At 52.6% G+C, this 18971-nt stretch overlaps 1 protein-coding gene across 3 annotated transcripts; it reads left to right on the plus strand.

The window, feature by feature from the left end:
* The first annotated feature begins 9597 nt into the window (after window positions 1-9597).
* On the plus strand, window positions 9598-18807 carry LOC142460761 (oxaloacetate tautomerase FAHD2A, mitochondrial). 3 transcript variants are annotated; one of them, XM_075562553.1, is made up of 8 exons: window positions 9598-9773; window positions 11392-11642; window positions 12756-12972; window positions 16955-17014; window positions 17268-17430; window positions 18161-18269; window positions 18359-18446; window positions 18558-18807. In XM_075562553.1, exons 2-8 carry the CDS (start codon window positions 11398-11400, stop codon window positions 18618-18620), a joined length of 945 nt encoding a protein of 314 aa, XP_075418668.1. In that variant the 5' UTR covers window positions 9598-9773; window positions 11392-11397; the 3' UTR covers window positions 18621-18807. The 3 variants fall into 3 exon arrangements, with proteins under 3 accessions (XP_075418668.1, XP_075418670.1, XP_075418669.1); XM_075562555.1 differs by having other exon boundaries at window positions 11443-11642; XM_075562554.1 differs by lacking the exon at window positions 16955-17014.
* The last annotated feature ends 164 nt before the right edge of the window (window positions 18808-18971 follow it).

Raw genomic sequence — 18971 nt, forward strand, 5'->3', positions numbered from 1 at the left:
CACAAGTTGACATCTAATTATGTAACAACCACAGATGTATTGCAGCTGCTACCGGAGGAGGGGTATAAAGTCAACAGTCCAAAAGCCCAGCTTTGAGTCAAACAGGCTGCCGCCCTGAGATCTCGTCTGATGCAAGGTAAGTGAGTGAACCTGACCTTCAAAGCACAGCCATTCTGTAAATCCACCTCCACGGCTGCCTCAACAAAGAAAACGCTAGCCCAGGCCTGTCTCAGGAAGCTCATCAGAAATGGATCGTTTGCAGAAATTCTGTTAACTCCCTCCATAAGGACACTGCGTCACCAGCTGTGTCACCAGCTGCGGCAGCCCTTCAAAATCGTCAGGGCGGAGGTCTCCAGAATCTGTCTCAGGGCCGGTTACGCGCTGACTTGGGGAGACTCGTTACGTTTATGCTAACTCCTCGGGGGTCTTGGGAGACTGTGCCGAGAGGGAGACCCACTGGTGAGAAAGCACAAACAAAGAAAGGGAATCACGGGCCTCCTGGTACCATCAACGATTCCATTAGAAGCCTTGCGAATGGCCCTGTCAACCGGCACTGCCGGTCCCTTGGCTGGAATACTGCTAGCGTTGCTTAGAGGCCCCGCCTCATCAGTTGCTTTGTAAACTTGATCTGAACACGTATGCACGCAGTCTGCCTCGTGGCGCTTAGAGCACAGGACAGCGCTTTCATCCAGGAGCCTGACTCCATGGGTTAGCTCCCTCGCTCAGAGAAGTGGGGACTGTAGTCACCTAGCTTAACAAGAGGAACTCCATCTTGTTTCAAACTGCCTTGAACCCCGGCTAGCAGTTAGCACCCCTTCTCCTCCTCCTCCCGGCACTCCAGACAAGGCCTGATTCTTCTGAGAAGTCCCCTAACTGCCAAATTAGCAAGACACGCACTGTCTTGTAAAACCTTGAGTCAGTCCCCGCAGCTGTGCTGTCCCTGCCAATCTGATAAGAATGGAACATCTAATATCCCTCCCCTCGGGCCAGCCCGCTCCTTTGAACTAGAAACGTTCTGGCATTTCTTTGTTCTGGGTCGAGAGGTTTCCAGGCGCAGCCCCCTCTCAACCCAGCTGCTTAATGAAGGTTTTCATTATTCATCCAGTGGTGTGGTTGATCTTGTCCAACCCAATCAAACAGCTACAGGTGGGAGTCCACAGACGGCACCTAGCGACAGCAACAAGTAGCCTTTAGGAATTTCCCCCTCTACCCTGGGCACCTAACAGGGTAAAGAGGAAGGCTACCTGGCCAGGCGCCAGTCTTCTACCTCCCCATCATCACCCTCATCCTGGCACACTCCCCACGCACAGTCACCTGGGGACCCTCTCCTCCATTCCCCACCCATCAAGTCTGAGGGCCACCTTCCCCTCCGCACCAAAGCCAATGCACCTGACCAGCGATTGGCTGAGGGGCAGGCCCCTGACCTAACCACAGCCAGTGAGATCCACGCAGACCTTGGCTGGGAAGGACATACACCCTCCTCCTCCTCCTGACTCCAAAGCCCAGAGTGTGAGTCCGGGAGCAGGATCCTTGTGGGATGAAGAAGGGTTGACTTGGGGTGAAGGGGGAAGCAGGGCCTGGGGGCGTTGTCCCTGGGGCTCAGAAGACACTGATCTCTAAGCCAATCTCCTGCCCACCCCTCCCACTCCTCTCTAGACGGTCCGCCTACAGGTGCCACCAGAAGTCCGTCTGTTGTCAGCCAGTTAGGAAGGAGTGCTGGCAGCAGAGGGTTCTGCACAGGGCTGCTCACTGCAGACTCAGCCTGGAAGCCACCACTCTCCGGGGTTATTAGGTTGGGGCACAAGCCCGACACCAGGGTCTTTCTCTGAGGAGGGAGATGGGAGTTTCAACTCTGATCAGGAGCAACAGTCTCAAAACCACAGGGGCAGGTCCACCCTGTCCTCCAGGAGGCGATGAGTCGGCATCGACTGATGGCAGTGAGAAGCCAGTTGGAGGAGCCTGGTGGCCAGGTGAGGGAAGCACTGGGCTGCTAACCGCAAGGCCAGCAGTTCGAACCCACCAGTGGTTCAGTCAGAGACAGATGAGGCCTTCTGTTCTCATAAAGATTTACAGGGGTCAGTTCTACTCTGTCCTATAGGGCTCTGATCAGCTGGAGTCAACTTGATGGCAATGAGTTTGACGTTTGAAGCCTGCTGGGGCCAGGTGGTTTGGCACTTTCAGTTAGAAATTCTCAGCTGTTTTATGTTGGATGCCAGGCTCTGCTGTGGGGCCAGGTGGTGGGAGGGGGTAGGGGGAGCTTTGCTCACCAGACCCCAGTGGGCCTTGAAGGAAGGAGCATTTGCCCCTGCTGCCAGACTGTGAGCACCCGGAAGCTGGTTTCGCTTCCTTTCCTGGACCCCTGACACTGGCCGTGTGGAGGGCACCCACGGGGCTAGGGGGGTGGCCAGTGAACACTGCAGAAGAGAGGGCTGTGCAGGGGAATGGATTACCCTGGGGCCCAAGGCAGGGTTCTCAGGAGGGGTGCCTGCTGGAGCCCTAAGCCTGCCAGGTCATGGAATCGGCAAAGTCTCTCTGAAACCTCTCCCTGGTCTGCCTGCCAGCCCTGTGCTGTTGGCCCCCTCAGCCTGGGTATCCTACCTCTGCCCCTCCAGCCTGCCTGCCCAACCCAGCTCTTCTCAGCCACTTTCCCCTCCAGAGCCCTTCTGGCTGAGTCCTGATTTCAGGAGGGGAGCAAACAAAGACACGCTGCCTGTTTTCCCAGTTTTGAAAAACTACCAAATACAGTCAACTCTCCAGGAACTAAAAATAAGGCCCCAAAGAGTCAGCCATCCGTCAGTCCCTGACAGCGCACTGCCAGACAACCAGGATTACAGAATCCTCACGTGTCCCCCACTTGCTTGGCATGTGTCCCCAGCCCCAAGTAGAACTTTGTCCTGGGTCCAGCAAGTGGGGTCCGGAGGAGAGGAGACACGGGTCCTGGACTTGTGCCCCAACATCACTTACCCACCCTGCTGTGGTCATTGAGGCACTGGGTGGGCATCTTCACTCCAGCCCTGCCGATCGTGGGCCCCAGGGACCCCTGGGCCCCTACTTCACCATTCACTCACAAATGAAATAAAACAGACTCTCCATGAGCATCTGACACGGCGTCAAGAGTCTGGGGACAAAACAATGTTTGTAAAGCTTTCCCTAGGGACAGAAAAAACAAAACAGGTTCTTATCGAGTCAATTCCAGCTCACAGTGCCCCTGTGACCCTGGAATCTTTTTTTTTTTTAGCATTTTATTAGGGGCTCATACAACTCTTATCACAATCCATACATATACATACATCAATTGTATAAAGCACACCTGTACATTATTTGCCCTCATCATTTTCAAAGCATTTGCTCTCCACTTAAGCCTTTTGCATCAGGTCCTCTTTTTTTTGCCCCCTCCCTCCCGACCCTGGAATCTTTACAGAAACAGACGGACATGGCTCTCTCCGGCTGCCGAGTGCTTCACCATGGCCCCACCTAACACCCAAGCCCAGGCTGGTGGCCATCAGGTTGATGCTGGCTCCTCAGTCTGTGAAATGGAGAGCTGCCCCACAGCGGCGTTCCTGAGGCCGGTCTCATACGAGAAGCAGACGGCCACGCCTTGCTCCCGCAGAGCAGCTGGTCGGTTCCAACTGCCGGCCTCTCACTGCACCTCCTCCGGGTCGCCCTAATTTCTTGGAGGCAGGGCATAAAACAGTAAACCACCCAAGAGCTTGTCAACTTCCAGCCCCCAAGAAGAGGTGTGTGGCTCTGTGGGAATCTTTGCACCCGGCTTATCACCCCTGGAGCCTGAACCTGAAGGACAGGACTCGTGGGAGTCAGCTGGGCAAAGGGCTCTGGGTCAAGAGGATGTGCCGCGTCCGGGACGGTAGGGGTGAGTGTGGACGGACGGGGAGAGGCCAGCAGGGTTCCCCGAGGGCTGCGGGAGCAGCAGGAAGCCACCGTGTGCGGTCAAAATGGTGTTTTGAAAACCCCACTCTGACTGAAACATGGACCACCAGCGGAGGCCAGGGTGGGGCAGGGAAAGCGGAGAGGCGGCTGCTCTGCTTAGTGATGGGTCACTGCCTATCCAGCCTGTGTGATCGCCCTGGCATTTCACTGTGGAGGTGAGGGAAGTGGACATGGCAGGGAGAGGGTTTCCCAAGGTCTCCTGGGCAGAAGATGGCTGGGGCAGGACTCGTGTTGACGGCTTCCTCGTTCCCGTGTCTGCTTCCTGGCCCGTGGGCCCCAGCAGCAGGCTCCTGAGGCATCTCTCTGTCCTCTCTGAATAGGGTCTCCACGCCCTGGAGATTTGGGTATTCACACGGGCCAGTTATCCAGCACAGCGTGATGGGTGACCTTGGTATAACCCTTCGAGCTAGGGTCCCGGAGCCGCTGGGGGTGTCGTGGTTACGAGTAGGCTGCAGTTCCACACCACCTACTGCTCGGCGGGGAGACCCAACTGAGAAGAAATGCATTTCATTGTAGTGCTGGAGAAGAATTCAAAGTACCGTGAACTGCTGTGTCGTGGAAGAATCTGTGGCCAGAGTGCTCCTTAGCGGCAAGGACGGCAAGACTGCTTCTGACACACACTTTGCACATATTGTCAGGAGAGACCAGTAACCGGAGAAGGACGTCGCGCTTGGTAAAGTGGAGGGGTGGCCAGAAACGGGAAGTTGCCCAAGAGCTGGACCGACACAGTGACTGCCAGAGTGGGCTCTGGCACAGGAACGGCTGTGAGGAGGGCACGGGACAGGGCAGGGGTTTGTTGTGTCCTGCACCGGGTCACTCTGGGTCGGAGCCGACTCAGTGTCGGCACCTACCAGCAACAGCAAGGCTATGGTCTAGGAACTGTGGTCCCCACGGGCTGCTAATCAGAGTCAGCCAGCCATTCGAAACCACCAGCCTCCCCGAGAAAGACGAGGCCTCTACTCCCATACGGAGCTACGGCCTGGGAAACCCACAGCTGCTCTGAGTTGGGATCCAGCCGTTGGCCGTGAGGTTTCTTTTTCTGGACTCCCACCCAATGATTGGATAGGACAATGTAAACAGAAGTGATTGGTGGGTTTGCCACTCTGCTAGGCTCAAAGGGAACCAGTGTCCGAGGCTGGGAAAGGGGCCTCAGTGCCATCAAGATGATGGAGGAGGGGAGGACATGCTGTGGGCCCAGGGTCCCTGCAATGAAAACCACCTGGACCGGGAGAGAGCAAGCTGTCAACATGTAACAACCAGCACAGCAGAGCCCAGCAGCAGCGGAACCAGGTGACCAACGTGAGATGGTGTGGTGGGTTTCCTGACCTATGGCGCGAGGGGGCTACTGTGGGCATGCCGATGCAGAGCGAGAGCACTGAGTGGCTTCGGGCCTAGGCTACTGCAGAGTGTGGCGCCTCTGGGCACTTAATAGCAGAACTAATGTAACACTTACCCAAGCAGGGCAGAGGCCAAGGGCTAGGGGCTGAGGAGAAGGCCTGCCTACAGGCATGGGTGAGAAGCTGTCCTGATTGGATCATTGCATCCTGAGTTGCTTCTGTTATTTCTAAGTTGATCCTGACCCCCTCTACTTCCCTAGTAAACCACTTAACGCTAAGGACGGTTCGTGAGTTCTCCGTGGCCTCCGCAACGATGGACTGAACTCAACAGAGTGGCAATGCCACGGGAGAGCTGGGCGCTGAGAGTTAGTGACGGCTGGAGAGCAAAGTGTGTCTGACCTTGACCTCATAGGAACCCCGTTCAGGTGGAATATCAACGATGAGTCTCCTCCCTCCCTCTTGACGTCAGAGCAGGTCTGAGGCCACCACATCATTGTTTGCCTTTTCACTTCAAATTCACCCTTGTTGCCCATCCTGTGAAAATAGACTTGGGCCCTGTAAATATTGACATGTCAATATAGGGCACTGAAGAGAAAAGCAACTTCTAGTTTTGCGTCAATGCACTGTTTGATACAAAACCTGTCCTAAAACTCGTATAAGTAAAGCCCCCAAATCGTATCCTTTATCCCATATGATTACAGGCATATGCAACACCGTTTGCTTAGAAGGCCATCCTTTCTCCACTGCATTGAACAGCATCAAAAAGCAGCTGTCCAGATACGTGCGAGTTAGTTTCTAGATTCTCTATTCTGTTCCTCCAATGGCCATTTGTTCACCTCTAAAATCCTGTTAGGTACAGATATGATTTTATTATTGTTTGAAAATTTTATATGGCTAAAGAGTTCTGTCAAACTGACAAGGGGTGATCTGTGGTAGTTACATAATCAGTTGTCAACTTGAGACTTACGAGTGAAGGGGTAGAGTTTAGCCTGTCAATCGTGTCGCAGCTTGATGACCTCATTTGGAGGTGTTTAGGAGATAAATAGCTCACAAGAGATGGGACACACACTCAGTCCCTGCGAGATATTCCTGTTGACAAGCCACATGTGGCTCTGCTGATGGCAGCCAGAGCTTTGGAGCTGGAGGAGCCACGTGGGGACCCAAGCCAGCACTGAGATATTTCCACTGCCACTGGATCCACAAGACTTTCCACCCGCTGGCCTGTGATCTTCCTGCACTTGGCGTCATTGCATGTGTTGCATGAGTCTGAAGAAGAATTTACAGACTGGTACTGGACATATGGGCTAATATCAGATTTAGGGACTTTAACTGGACTGGGCTGGGATGTTTTCTTAATATGCAATTATTCTTTATATAAAACTCTTTCCTGTCCAGAGTCTCCATAGCCCTGCCAGTACTTGGCATCATTAAACTTTGTAGCCATTCGAGTAGTGTGTCCACTACTGGCCTGTCAGTCGGCTGTACTGTGGTGGCTTGTGTGTTGCTGTGATGTTGGCAGCTCTGCCACCAGTATTTCCAATACCAGCAGTGCCCCCCATGGTGTACAGGTTTCAGCGGGGTGTCCAGGCTAAGAACAGACTTCAAAGAATGAACAGGCTGCCCACTTTTGAGGGATTAGTCACTGAAACATTTAATGAATAGCAACATAACATTGTCAGATCGCATGCCAGAAGATAAGCACCTCAGGTTGGAAGGAACACAAACCACAAACTACAACTGCCTCCTCAAAGTAGAGGCGACTTTAATGACATGCATGGAGCAACATTTTTAAGACCTTATGTTCTGGTGGGGCATGACTCAACATGAGAGGAAACAGCTGCTACATCCCACTAATAATCACAACATGGACTATATGAAGTATGAATCTCAGAAAGTCAGAAGTCATCAAAAATGAAATGGAACAAAGATCAATATTCTAGACAATTGGGAGTTGAAATGAGCCATTATTGACAATTTTGAGGCAATCAAAGTATGCTTGTACTATACCAGGCATAACAAATTCAAGAAGGGTGGCATCATCAAAAAGAACACTTTGAGCCCAATCTTGAAGTACAATACTGTCTGCCCATTGCTGTTAAGTGCCATCGAGTCTGTTCAGACTCATGGTAACCCTATGTACAACAGAACGAGACACTGCCCAGTCCTCTGCCATCTTCACAATTGTTCTTAGTGGCATGGCCACTCCCTGTAAGGGTTTCTTGAACCTAGAAAAATGACCCAATCCCTTTAGTGGGCTTTAAGTTCCTTCTTGGTATCCAACCCAATCTTTTTGTGGGAAGGTTAATAGGGCAGTATTTCAGTGCTTCACACTGCTTGTGTTCGCTTTCACCATTCCCACTGGTAGTTCTCCACATTCACTAGCTCTTTCCTGTCATGTTGAATCTCATCTACTGTATTTTTGCCCTTAAACATTGTATTTTGCAGCTCTAGAAATTTGATTTGTATATTTTTATATCTTCCATATCTTTGCTTACTTTTTGTAACAAACTGGATTATAATAGTGAAGCATTTTATCTGTTAATTGTAGTATCTGTCAGTTCTAAGTTGAGTTAAAGTGACTATTTTATTAGGGATCACAATTTTCTGCTTCTGTGCATGCTTGGTATGGGACAATGATGGTCCCTGCAGGATACCTGGGCCCATGGCCAGTGTACCTCACACGTGTCTCATCAGTCTGTGGAGGGTTGTCTGTTGCCATGATGCTGAACAGGGTTCAGCGGAATTTCCAGACTAAGATAGAATAGGAAGAAAGGCCAGACAATGTACTTCAGAAAATAAGTCAATGAAAACCATGAGTCACAACAATCCAATCCTCCACTGACCAAGGGGATGCTGCAGGAGCGGGCAGCATTTTGTTCGCTTGTGCACAAGGTCACTATGAATTGAGGGGGTTACACTATGGCAGTTAACAGCAACAATAAGCACATCTAGCAACCGCTGACTGGACAACATACATTGTGAAGGTTATCATGACAGATACATACATTTTTCCATTTGTTCCTATAAGGATGTTTCCAAAAGTTCGTGTAAAACTGTAGTTAAAAGGTCATATATATTTATTTTACCAACTAATTTTTGAAGCATCCTTTTATAAATATTATTGTTCTGAGCATCTTCTGGAATGCAGCTTTGTAACTTGGAGACCATTTGATCCTTTTGAGTCTTGCTTTTATGATATGCTGGGCAGGCAACACTGGGCAGTGCTCAGTCTAAGATTGATTTAATTCCCACCAGAGGCAAGACTTTCATGAGTTCTCTAGTCAATGCCCCACAAACTCCCTTTTCCTGATCTGACTGATAGAAACAGGGAATGTTCTCAGCCCTGTTAGTTTTTGATGTCCTTTCCCTGCTTTCAGGTAGTGGCTTTATGAGTATGCGATGCTGTATTGAATATGGAAGGTCTCTGCAGATCTCTGAGTTCTCTATCTGCCCTGTTCCCTCCTCTCCAGTTTTTGTCCTGAAAGCTCTACTCTCCTCGTCTCCTCCGATTCATTGTTCCATCTCCCAAATCAGAATACACTAGCCCTACCTTGGTTCCCCTTCTTTGACCTGCAAACAGAAATGCTTTCAATTGATCCAGCTGGGACGATGCTGGAGCTTGCCTCCATTGCTTTCTATCTCCCTGGGCCACCATTCATCATCGCCAGATGTTCGATCTCTGGTAAACCATTGTGTATGTAATCTGGTTTTTTTGTTTGTTTGTTGCTTGTCTCAAGATTGAGAATAAATGGTCCTTATTACTCCATCTGGATCAGAAGCAGAAATCCTCTTCTTGGCAGTGGCCTCTCAGTTAAGAGTTCTTCTGCCTGCTCTCCTTCAGCCTCTCTGACCACCTTGCAGGGTGGGTCTCTTGTCTGCAGACTGGACCAGAATCTCTTCGGCACATCCTCTCTGAAACCCGCTGCCTCGTCAGACTGTCTCTACCAGGGCGGGATCTGGGAACTGGCCTCGCCCCATCGTCTCCCTCACACCCGTGTTCTGCCGCCATTGAGGGCTGTCCGTTCCCCTCGCGAACATCCCTGTGCTCCGGCCGCCTTGCACTGTCGCCAGCGCGCCTCACAGCTCTGGCGACAGCAGCCCAGCCAACGCAGCTTCTCCACAAGCGGCCGGAGTACAGAAAAGTGCTCGCCAGGCTTCCCGCCTGTGGGCGGGGACACTCGGCGCGCACAGCGATTGGTTGGTCCAGATAGCTGGAGAAGTTCTCTATTGGTCAGTATTCTCTGACGTCACTAGCGAGCGCCGCTGCCGAAGACCTCTTATTGGCTCTTCGGGCCACGCCAGCAGGAGGAGCGGGGCGGGGCCTGCTGGAGTTGTGTTTGCAGTGAGGTTGTCGCTCCTGGGGCCGCCGCGGTCTCAGGGATCGCGTATCAGCGCTCCGGGGCTTGCTAACCTTCGGCCCCGGCCCCGCCTGCTTCAGCCCCAGCCCGACAGCAAAGGACGCCCGGAAGAATCGACCTCTGCTGCCTGGTAGGTCCGATCGGAGCCAAGCCGACGGCAGGGTGGCGGGCCTTAAGACCCTTCTGAGCCCCCGACCGAGGCAGACAGGAGCCTCGGCCGCGTCCGACCCCACGGACCGGGCGGGTGGCCCCTTGTAGCGCCAACTGAGTGCAGGGGACGATGCTGGGCAATCGGGCACGGAGGGCCCAGGCTAGCGGTTGGTGGGAGGCAAGGGGTCTAGAGTCACCACTGACGCTTACTGATCGTTACCTTGGCGGCTAAACTACGCGGTTTCAGCCGTCTGTCCCCTACTGCTAATGCGGGGGTGGCGGAGGAGGGGAGAGGTACGGGTGGAGCGGGAGTCTGGCTGTGCCTGTCACGTGGGGCTCGGGGTTACCTTGGAGAGTAGTTGACCCGCCTTCACCCCAGCCGGCGGCCAGCCAGGGAATACCGTTTCCCAGAAGCGTGGCTGAGTGCGAGCAGTGCATTCAGGGGACTCCGGAGGATCTTCTGTTAGAATCCCTACCTGTCACTGCTATTGCCTGGGCTAAAATGCCCTAGGGAGGCTGCCGGTGGGCTGGGCTGAAGCTGGATTTTCAAATGTGCACGACACCTGCTTTCTGAACCCAGGACTTAAGTGCAGAAGAAGTACAAGGAATAGCATCCACGGCAAACACTGAAATTGCGACCCCCCCTGCCCCTGTCCACAAACCTCACGCCCATCGTAACTACTTGCACCTTGGACAATTTAACCCAGTGATCAAAATTGGACACCCGGCCTTGGGAGCCCAATTATTCATTTGCATGGAAGAGAGACCATTACAAAGAAAACCTCTCTCACCTGCCCCACTCCCTCACCTGGACCTTTCCTGGCCTGACCCTTTTCTCCCTCAAGAGTGGTGGAAGGTTACATCAGAAGAAAATAGTCCTTAACGGGTAGAAACTTTACCAGAAGAAACGAAAACGTTCGGATAGGTGGCAGATACCTAGCTCCTCTCAAATTGTCCCAGCTCAACTCAGCATCACTTGTTCAAGGAACTAGACCAAGTCAGGGCCTCAGAACTTCTTCACAGCTCTAGTGGCTGAGTCTTTGTTACTTCATTAGTTATGAACAGCTGTTCCCCAGAGCGGATGGCAGGGCTGAAGTCCGTTTGACCTACAAGGATTCTCCAACGCTTGGCTCAGCAGACTGTGAGGCTTCAGAAAATATTGGTTGCACGAATGCTAGAATCTTAGGGACCTAGCCTCATGCCTGGCATGACGTAGTTGCTCCTCCATAAATGTTTCATTTCATACCTTAACTCAAGAAAAAAGATCAGCTTATAAAGTGTACCCCCTCAAAAAAAAACCCATTGCTATTGAGTTTATTCTAACTCATAGCAACACTGTATAGGTTTCTAAGACGGTAAATCTTCATGGGAGCAGACAGCCTCATTTCTTTTCTGCAGAGCAGCTGGTGAGATTGAACCATCGACCTTATCATTAACAAGTCAATGCTTACAAGTGTCGCAGGTTAAAGTAATGGATAAATCTGGGCCACTTCCCTTGTGGTGTGTCAGGAGTGCGTGCTGGAATGAAGGAATGGGCTGCAGCTGGAAGGGATACTCATGGTGACCCAGGGCTCCCTCTCGCCATGTGTTCTCCATAGGCTCTGATGCTGGCCTCTGGTAGAAGGAAGCTCCTCTCGGTTCTTCTGCAGACCCAGAGGTGGCCCTCTCAACCCTCCAGAGGCATGAGATTGGTACAGTTCCAGGCACCGCACCTGGCCGGACCTCGCCTGGGCCTGGAGTCAGGGAATGACAGCGGGGTCATCGACCTCAATGCCTTTGACCCCACACTCCCCAAGACGATGGTGGAGTTCCTGGAGCAGGGAGAGGCTGCCCTCCAGGTGGCCAGAAGGTGAGTGAGCAGGAGCACGGCTCTGCAGCTGCTGCCCCGGCCCCTCCCCCGAGGCCCCCAAGGCCCTGTGGAACGGAACAGCCCAGTAGCTCTTCTGCAAGAAGGCAGGGTAACCCCACTTCTTGTTCTCTTGGTGACACATCATTGACACAAGATGAGACGACACCCTCAAATTATGGAGGGGCCAACGGAGGCCCTGGGTATGAAGTGCCTGCCTGACTGAGGCAGATGGAACTGGGGGATTCAAAGGCATTTGGGGGAGCAGGGGAATGATTGAGGCCTGCAAAGGTCTTCCCAAAGATGGTTTGGTTTTTAGGTTTGGCCAGGCTTAGGTGGGGGCTTCCCAGAAGCCAGGAGGGGGCTTCCCAGAAGCCAGGAGGGAGCCCCATGAATCCAAACCTAAAGGTGTGGCTAAAGAGCATATTGGAACTGCTCTGGGCTGTATGTTCACCCATCAAGTCAGCTGAGATACAAACAGTTCACAGCGCCCAACCGGGTGACAGCAGGGGAAGCGCACGGCTGGTGGGAGTGTGACGTGGGCCCCCTTTAGTGAGGGCTGTTTAAATGCTCTGGCAGAATTACAAATGCACGAAGCCCAGAGCCTTTGACCCCACCATTCTACTGTAAGGGACTGTCTCTGCAGTGGCCCTCCATTCACGCAAATGCTCTCCCGCCCAGGTGTCCCCGCCCCACCTTCACATCCCTCCTTAGGGAATCGGATGTGTCTTGACAATGAGACACTCCCTTTGTATTGTGGGAGAGCTTTCTAAAGTGTGTGTCGTGTGTGCTGCCCTGGAAGCAGTGGTGTCTCCCAGCAGGCCAGAGGAGACTGGGAGGGATGAGCCCTTAACATTCATGCCCTTTTGTGCCTTTGATGTCGCTGCCACGTTGTTTTACCCAGCAGCATGGTGGGAGTTGACACTGGTGAAGAGGTAATAGTGCCCTGACTGTGAAGGGCAGCGGCTGGGCTTGAGGGCTAGAAGACGACACTGTTTTAAAAAGCAAAACGTAGTTGTTGTAAGGTGCCCCCTCCCCCCACCTGCTAGCACCACCACCCCTCAGGATTGTTGGCTGTTCCCAGCCAGCCCCTCTCCCCCGCTCGGGTCTCTGCAGAGCCCTGACAACTTCGTTGCCAGTCCTGCGACGCTCAGAGGTGACCTTCCTGTCCCCGGTCACTCGGCCCGACAAGGTGGTGTGCGTGGGCATGAACTATGTGGACCATTGCAAAGAGCAGAACGTGCCCGTGCCCAAGGAGCCCATCATCTTCAGCAAGTTCGCCAGCTCCATCGTGGGGCCTTACGACGAGGTCGTCATCCCACCCGAGAGCCAGGTCGGTGCCGCCCGCCCCCACCCGACGGCCCCTGGGCACATGGAGTCCCCTATTGCTCAGGAGTGCCCGAGGCAGAAACTGCAGGGACTTAGACAGTCACGAGAGTGGCCTTGGGCACTAAGAAATGTCTTTTCCTCATTATGAAGTAATAGACTTTAATTATTGAAAATTAATCAAAAGTTAAGATGGTGTCTCCCATATACGCACACCGGCAGTGCTGGCACCTTTGCTAACAGAAAACTAGTTTCCCCTTCAAACTCTTACTTTAGGAATATTTTGTAAATTAGTGGCCTGCAGAAAAAGCAAACACCCAACCAGACCCACTGCCATCTGGTCGATTCTAACTCAGCCCACCTCGCCCTGCCACTATGCCGCCGAAGAGGCATGGGAGGGGATGTGGTGGTGGTGGGGGCCGGTGTTAAAATAATATCCTTTTGCCACATTTGCTTTTTTTCTTCACTCTTCACACACATACTGTGTGTGTGTATCTGTGTGTAAAAACAGGTTGCAGACATTGACAATTCACTTAACAACCTCATGTAGATCCTACAAATGAGGACAATGTCCTTCTTGACCTTAATGCCATTATCACAATTACTACAGGGCAGTGTCTCATCATCGTGACCCCGTGGCACAATAGAGCTGCTCACAGGTTTCCTCGCTGCCATCCCGACAGGCATGCTGGCCAGCTCTTTCGGCCAACCTCTGGGCTGTCAGCGCTTAATCACTGCACCACCAGGCCTCCTTACACAGAGCCCAATGTCCCATTTCTCAGTTGGGAATATACTTGACGTCGCCCTACAGAGGGCTTTTAATCTGGTTACTTCATATCCTGGAGCAGTTGCAGATGCACTATTTGATGTGGCCCTGAAAAAGGTCCACAGACTCCTTCTTTTTTTTTTTTTTTAAACGTTTTATTTGGGGCTCATACAACTCTTATCACAGTCCATACATATACATACATCAATTGTATAAAGCACATCTGTACATTCTTTGCCCTAATCATTTTCTTTTCTTTCTTTTCTTTTTTTACATTTTATTAGGGACTCATACAACTCTTATCACAATCCATACATATACATACATCAATTGTATAAAGCACATCCATACATTCCCCGCCCCAGTCATTCTCAAAGCATTTGCTCTCCACTTAAGCCCTTTGCATCAGGTCCTCTTTTTTTTCCCCCTCCCCGCTCCCCCCTCCCTCATGTGCCCTTTGTAATTTATACATCGTTATTTTGTCATATCTTGCTCTATCCGGAGTCTCCCTTCCCCTCCTTCTCTGCCGTCCCTCTCCCAGGGAGGAGGTCACATGTGGATCCCTGTAACCAGTTCCCCCTTTCCAACCCACTCACCCTACACTCTCCCAGCATCGCCCCTCACACCCTTGGCCCTGAAGGTATCATCCACCCTGGATTCCCTGTGCCTCCAGCCCTCATATGTACCAGTGTACCACCTCTGCCCTATCCAGCCCTGCAAGGTAGAATTCGGATCATGGTATTTGGGGGAAGCAAGCATCCAGGATCTGGGGGAAAGCTGTGCTCTTCATCGGTACTACCTTGCACCCTGACTGACCCATCTCCTCTCCTAAACCCCTCTATGAGGGGAACTCCAGTGGCCGACACTTGGGCCTTGGGTCTCCACTCTGCACATCCCCCTTCATTCAATATGGTATATATATATACACATACACATTTTTTTTTTTGCATGATGCCTTATACCTGGTCCCTTGGGCACCTCGTGATCGCACTGGCTGGTTTGCTTCTTCCATGTGGGCTTTTTTGCTTCTGAGCTAGATGGCCGCTTGTTTATCTTCAAGCCTTTAAGACCCCAAACACTATCTCTTTTGATAGCCGGGCACCATCAGCTTTCTTCGCCACATTTGCTTATGCACCCATTTGTCTTCAGCGATCCTATCATGGAGGTGTGCAGCCAATGATATGATGATTTTTTTGTTCTTTGATGCCTGATAACTGATCCCTTTGGGACCACTCGATCACACAGGCTGGTGTGTTCTTCTATGTGGGCTTTGTTGCTTCTGAGCTAGATGGCCGCTTGTTTATCTTCAAGCCTTTAAGACCCCAGTCACTATCTCTTTTGATAGCCGGGCACCATCAGCTTTCTTCACATTTACTTGTTCACCCACTTTGGCTCCAGCCGTTGTGTCGGGAGAGTGAGCATCATAGAGTACCAATTTAATAAATGAAAGTATTCATGCATTGAGGGAGTGTTTGAGTAGAGGCCCAAGGTCCTTCTGCCACCTTAATATTAAACCTATAAATGTAGACACTTAGATCTATTTCCCCATCCTCATATATGTTTGCATGTACATGTCTTTGTCTAGACCTCCATAAATGCCCCTTGACTGTCAGCTCCTTCCTCCATCTCCCTTGACTTTCCTCCTGCCCCACCACACCATGCTCCGTCCCCACCTGGGCTACAGCTATACCTCTTCTCTACGCAACCTTACCCTTGATCGTTCCCCATCAGGCCTGCCACTCCCCCCTCACTACCATTTTGGGTCCCATGTTGTTCCCTTGTCCCTGTTTATTAACACGACTTCCTTACCCTCCTCCCCCTCCCCCACCCAGAACTGTCTGTCCTATTGTTTTTCCTCCAGATAGTTCATCCAGCCTGTCCTATTCAGACAGACCTGTGGAGACACTAACATGCACGAAAACAAGACAGAGGAAAACAAAGCAACAGTATACAACCAGGCAACAAAACAACAAAAACAAACCACTGACAAAGAACAGAACAAAACACTTCACAAAAGAAAGGCTTGTACGTTCAAGGATCGTTTGCTGGCCCTTAGGAGCGTTTTCCAGTCCAGTCTGTTGGGGCACCACACCCTGGCCCCAAAGTCTACTTTCAGCATTCCTGGGGACCTTGCCACTCCATTCCCTTGCTGTTCCACTGCACTCCCCCAGTGCTTTGCCTCGGTGTGCTGGGATCAGGTCAGGTGCAATTCCCACACTGTGTCTCCGGTCAGACTCCTTCTTAAAGGGCCAGCTAGTCAACCCTTTAGGCTCTGCAGGCCTGGTGTGCCGTTGTGTCCACTCCACCTCTGTGATGTGGACGCAGCCGTGGGCAATGTATAAACAAGTGAGCGTGACCGCGTTCGTGAAACTTGATAGCCAACCCTTAACCAGAAACACCACCCTGCCCTTTCTTTCAGGCCACCTCCAGTTAAGAGATTCCAGACCCGTTGTGTCAGGGCATGCCCCCGTCCCGGGTTAGTCTGGTGTTCCTTCATTATTAAAGTCGGGTTAACCGTTTCTACCCAGCAGACATTGTACACTTCACACTGGTCACGCAGTTCATGTGACCTCAGTTACTTCGCTCTCTGTGCTAGAAAACCTCATTTTCATTGTCATCAGGAGCCAAGTTTGACTACTATGACTACTTGTCCCATCGCATTTCCCCAGCATGCTCAGCTCCTATCTACCTAATGAGCCCGGGGGCATTATCTTGTTTTTAGTTACAGAACTTGGAGAACATGTCCCCTCCTTTTGTGCCAGCCCCTCGCGACTATGCATTCCGAGCTTTGTTATGGGTGTTGAAATCTATCCCTTGCATCCCTTGTGATACTCCTATGGGGTCTGTGCTACCTTCCCTTTGTGAGCACGCCCTGGCTCTCTGGCCAATATAGTCCTTGCTCATGTTGTACTATGTCTTGGACCTACCATTATCCATTTCCCCAAGCAACCCCTTAGTGGGTAGTGGCATTAAAGGTCCAGACCTGTGTGCCGACTAAGTTCATACCAACCTTGTCACCAAACAGCACGAAGTCAGGGGGATTGCCTGCTACTGCCCCAAACGTGTGCATCTTCAAGTCACACGTGGCCCACTGTTCACCCACCGCTGGTTGGTGGTGATGGCAATGTGGCAGCCGGTCCATGATGTGGAAGTGCTACCTGCCAGAGGATGGGGATGGAGCCCAGAGCCCCCACAGCTCATGTCCATATGCCCACCCCTACAGGAGGTCGACTGGGAGGTGGAACTGGCCGTAGTCATTGGGAAGAAAGGCAAGCACATCAAGGTGAGGTGGTGACGGGCTCCTGGGTAAGTGGGGAGGGGCCTCGCTAGTGCTGGCCTGGCTCTCCCACACAGTGGGGGCCAGCTGCCATGACACAGAGAAGTCTCAGTGCCCCTGCAATGACATCCTACCCTTCCCCTGCCACACTGGCTGGCTTAACTATCAACGGTGGGATGGAGGCTTTGAGATGCTTTTTCTTAGGGTTTGACATTGTCTGAGTTCTAGCCTCCAATACTGCTAACCCCCTCCCCGACAGGCCACAGATGCCATGGATTACGTGGCCGGCTTCACTGTGGCACACGATGTGAGTGCTCGGGACTGGCAAACGGGCCGTAACGGAAGGCAGTGGCTGCTGGGAAAAACCTTTGACACCTTCTGCCCCCTGGGCCCTGCTTTGGTGACTAAGGACAGTGTGGCAGGTAAGTGTTGACCATGCCGACAGGGTGACCCTTACTCCATCTCTGTACCAGTCCTGATTTTGCAGGGGGCATTCCAGGGTTCAGAGGCAGGCATGCCTAGTCTGGTTGAGAGGAGCCAACTCACCAGTTGCCTTTTTGCTGTGGGTCACCAGTTCTCCAGCAGCCCCCTAAGGAAGCTACAACTCTCCATTTAGGAAGTGAATCGCTGAGAGTGGTAGCTCCCCCCCCCCCCCCCCCCCCCCCCCCCCCCCCCCCCCGAGCTGCAATGCAGCCAGCTGGAATAGCCTTTGGTAGAGACAAACACTGGTTCTGGTGCATCGCCAGGACGGCTGTCTCAGAAACCCGTGCAGTTTCTCAAGGACAACCCAGAGCACCCACATCCCTGACCCAACCGCTGTGGGGGCAGAACAGCCCCGAACTCAGCCCCAGGCCAGAGCCTGCAGCAAGGGCAGGGGCAGAGTGTAGCCCCTTCCCCAACAGATGCTCAGCCACAGAAAGGCATCAGTTTCTCAGCCTGCAAAGCCGGCTCATCAGAAAGTCAGCCTGGGTCCCAGCTTCTCCACCTGGAGGGGGTGTGTATAAATCCTAACTAGCAGAAAAGTAGAATGTGTTCATCAGCTCGGACCCAAGGGGGCTTCAGCACACTCATGGGGTCGGTAAAATGGAGGGTTCTAGCTATTTCCTGTGAAAGTGTTACCAGCCCATCTGGAGGTTTGTTGTTTCATGTCAGATCCGCATAACCTGAAGATCTGTTGCCGGGTCAACGGGGAGGTGATGCAGAGCAGCAGCACCAGCCAGATGGTGTTTAAGACGGAAGAGCTGGTTGCCTGGGTCTCCCAGTAAGAGGCTGCCCGCCCCCGCCCCCAGCCTGCGGTCAGTCCGTACCACCCCAGCCAGGGGCCTCACCTGGCCATCTGCTTTGCCTTAGGTTCGTCACTCTTTACCCAGGGGACGTCTTCCTGACTGGGACCCCCCCTGGTGTGGGTTTATTCAGGAAACCCCCGGTCTTTCTCAAGGTAGGTTGGGTAGGTGGGATGGGAATGACTAGGAGGCATAGCAGACTGGCCACGGCGTGGGGGGGGCATGTTTGGGAGTGACCGCAGGGTGACGCTGGCCTGCTGTTACAGAGGGGAGATGAAGTCCAGTGTGAGATTGAAGGTCTAGGCATCATCATCAACAAGGTGGTGTGAGGGCACCTGCAGCAGGCCCTGGACTTGCGACGAGGTAGGGGCATCATTCCCCTTGGTGACTCGGACTGCCCAGTGCCAGATGAGGGCTGTGGCCCTCTGCTGCCCGCCACCCAAGCCCTCCCAGGTGGAAGGGAGAGGAGGTGGAGCAAGTGCCCTTCAATAAAGTTCCCAGGCAAGAGCAGCAGCCTGGCCCCGGCTCGCGTGTCCTCCATCAGGGTCTGGCTGCAGGAGTAAGACTGAGCCACCTCACAGGGCTGGGAAGGGAGGCGCACACAGACGCACACGGAGTCTGCCGGGCTTGGGGAAGAGCAAGCATCCCCGTGTATCACACCAAAGTAGCTAGTCAGACTG

Source organism: Tenrec ecaudatus, chromosome 11 (assembly GCF_050624435.1).
Source record: "Tenrec ecaudatus isolate mTenEca1 chromosome 11, mTenEca1.hap1, whole genome shotgun sequence".
Lineage (NCBI taxonomy): Eukaryota > Metazoa > Chordata > Mammalia > Afrosoricida > Tenrecidae > Tenrec > Tenrec ecaudatus.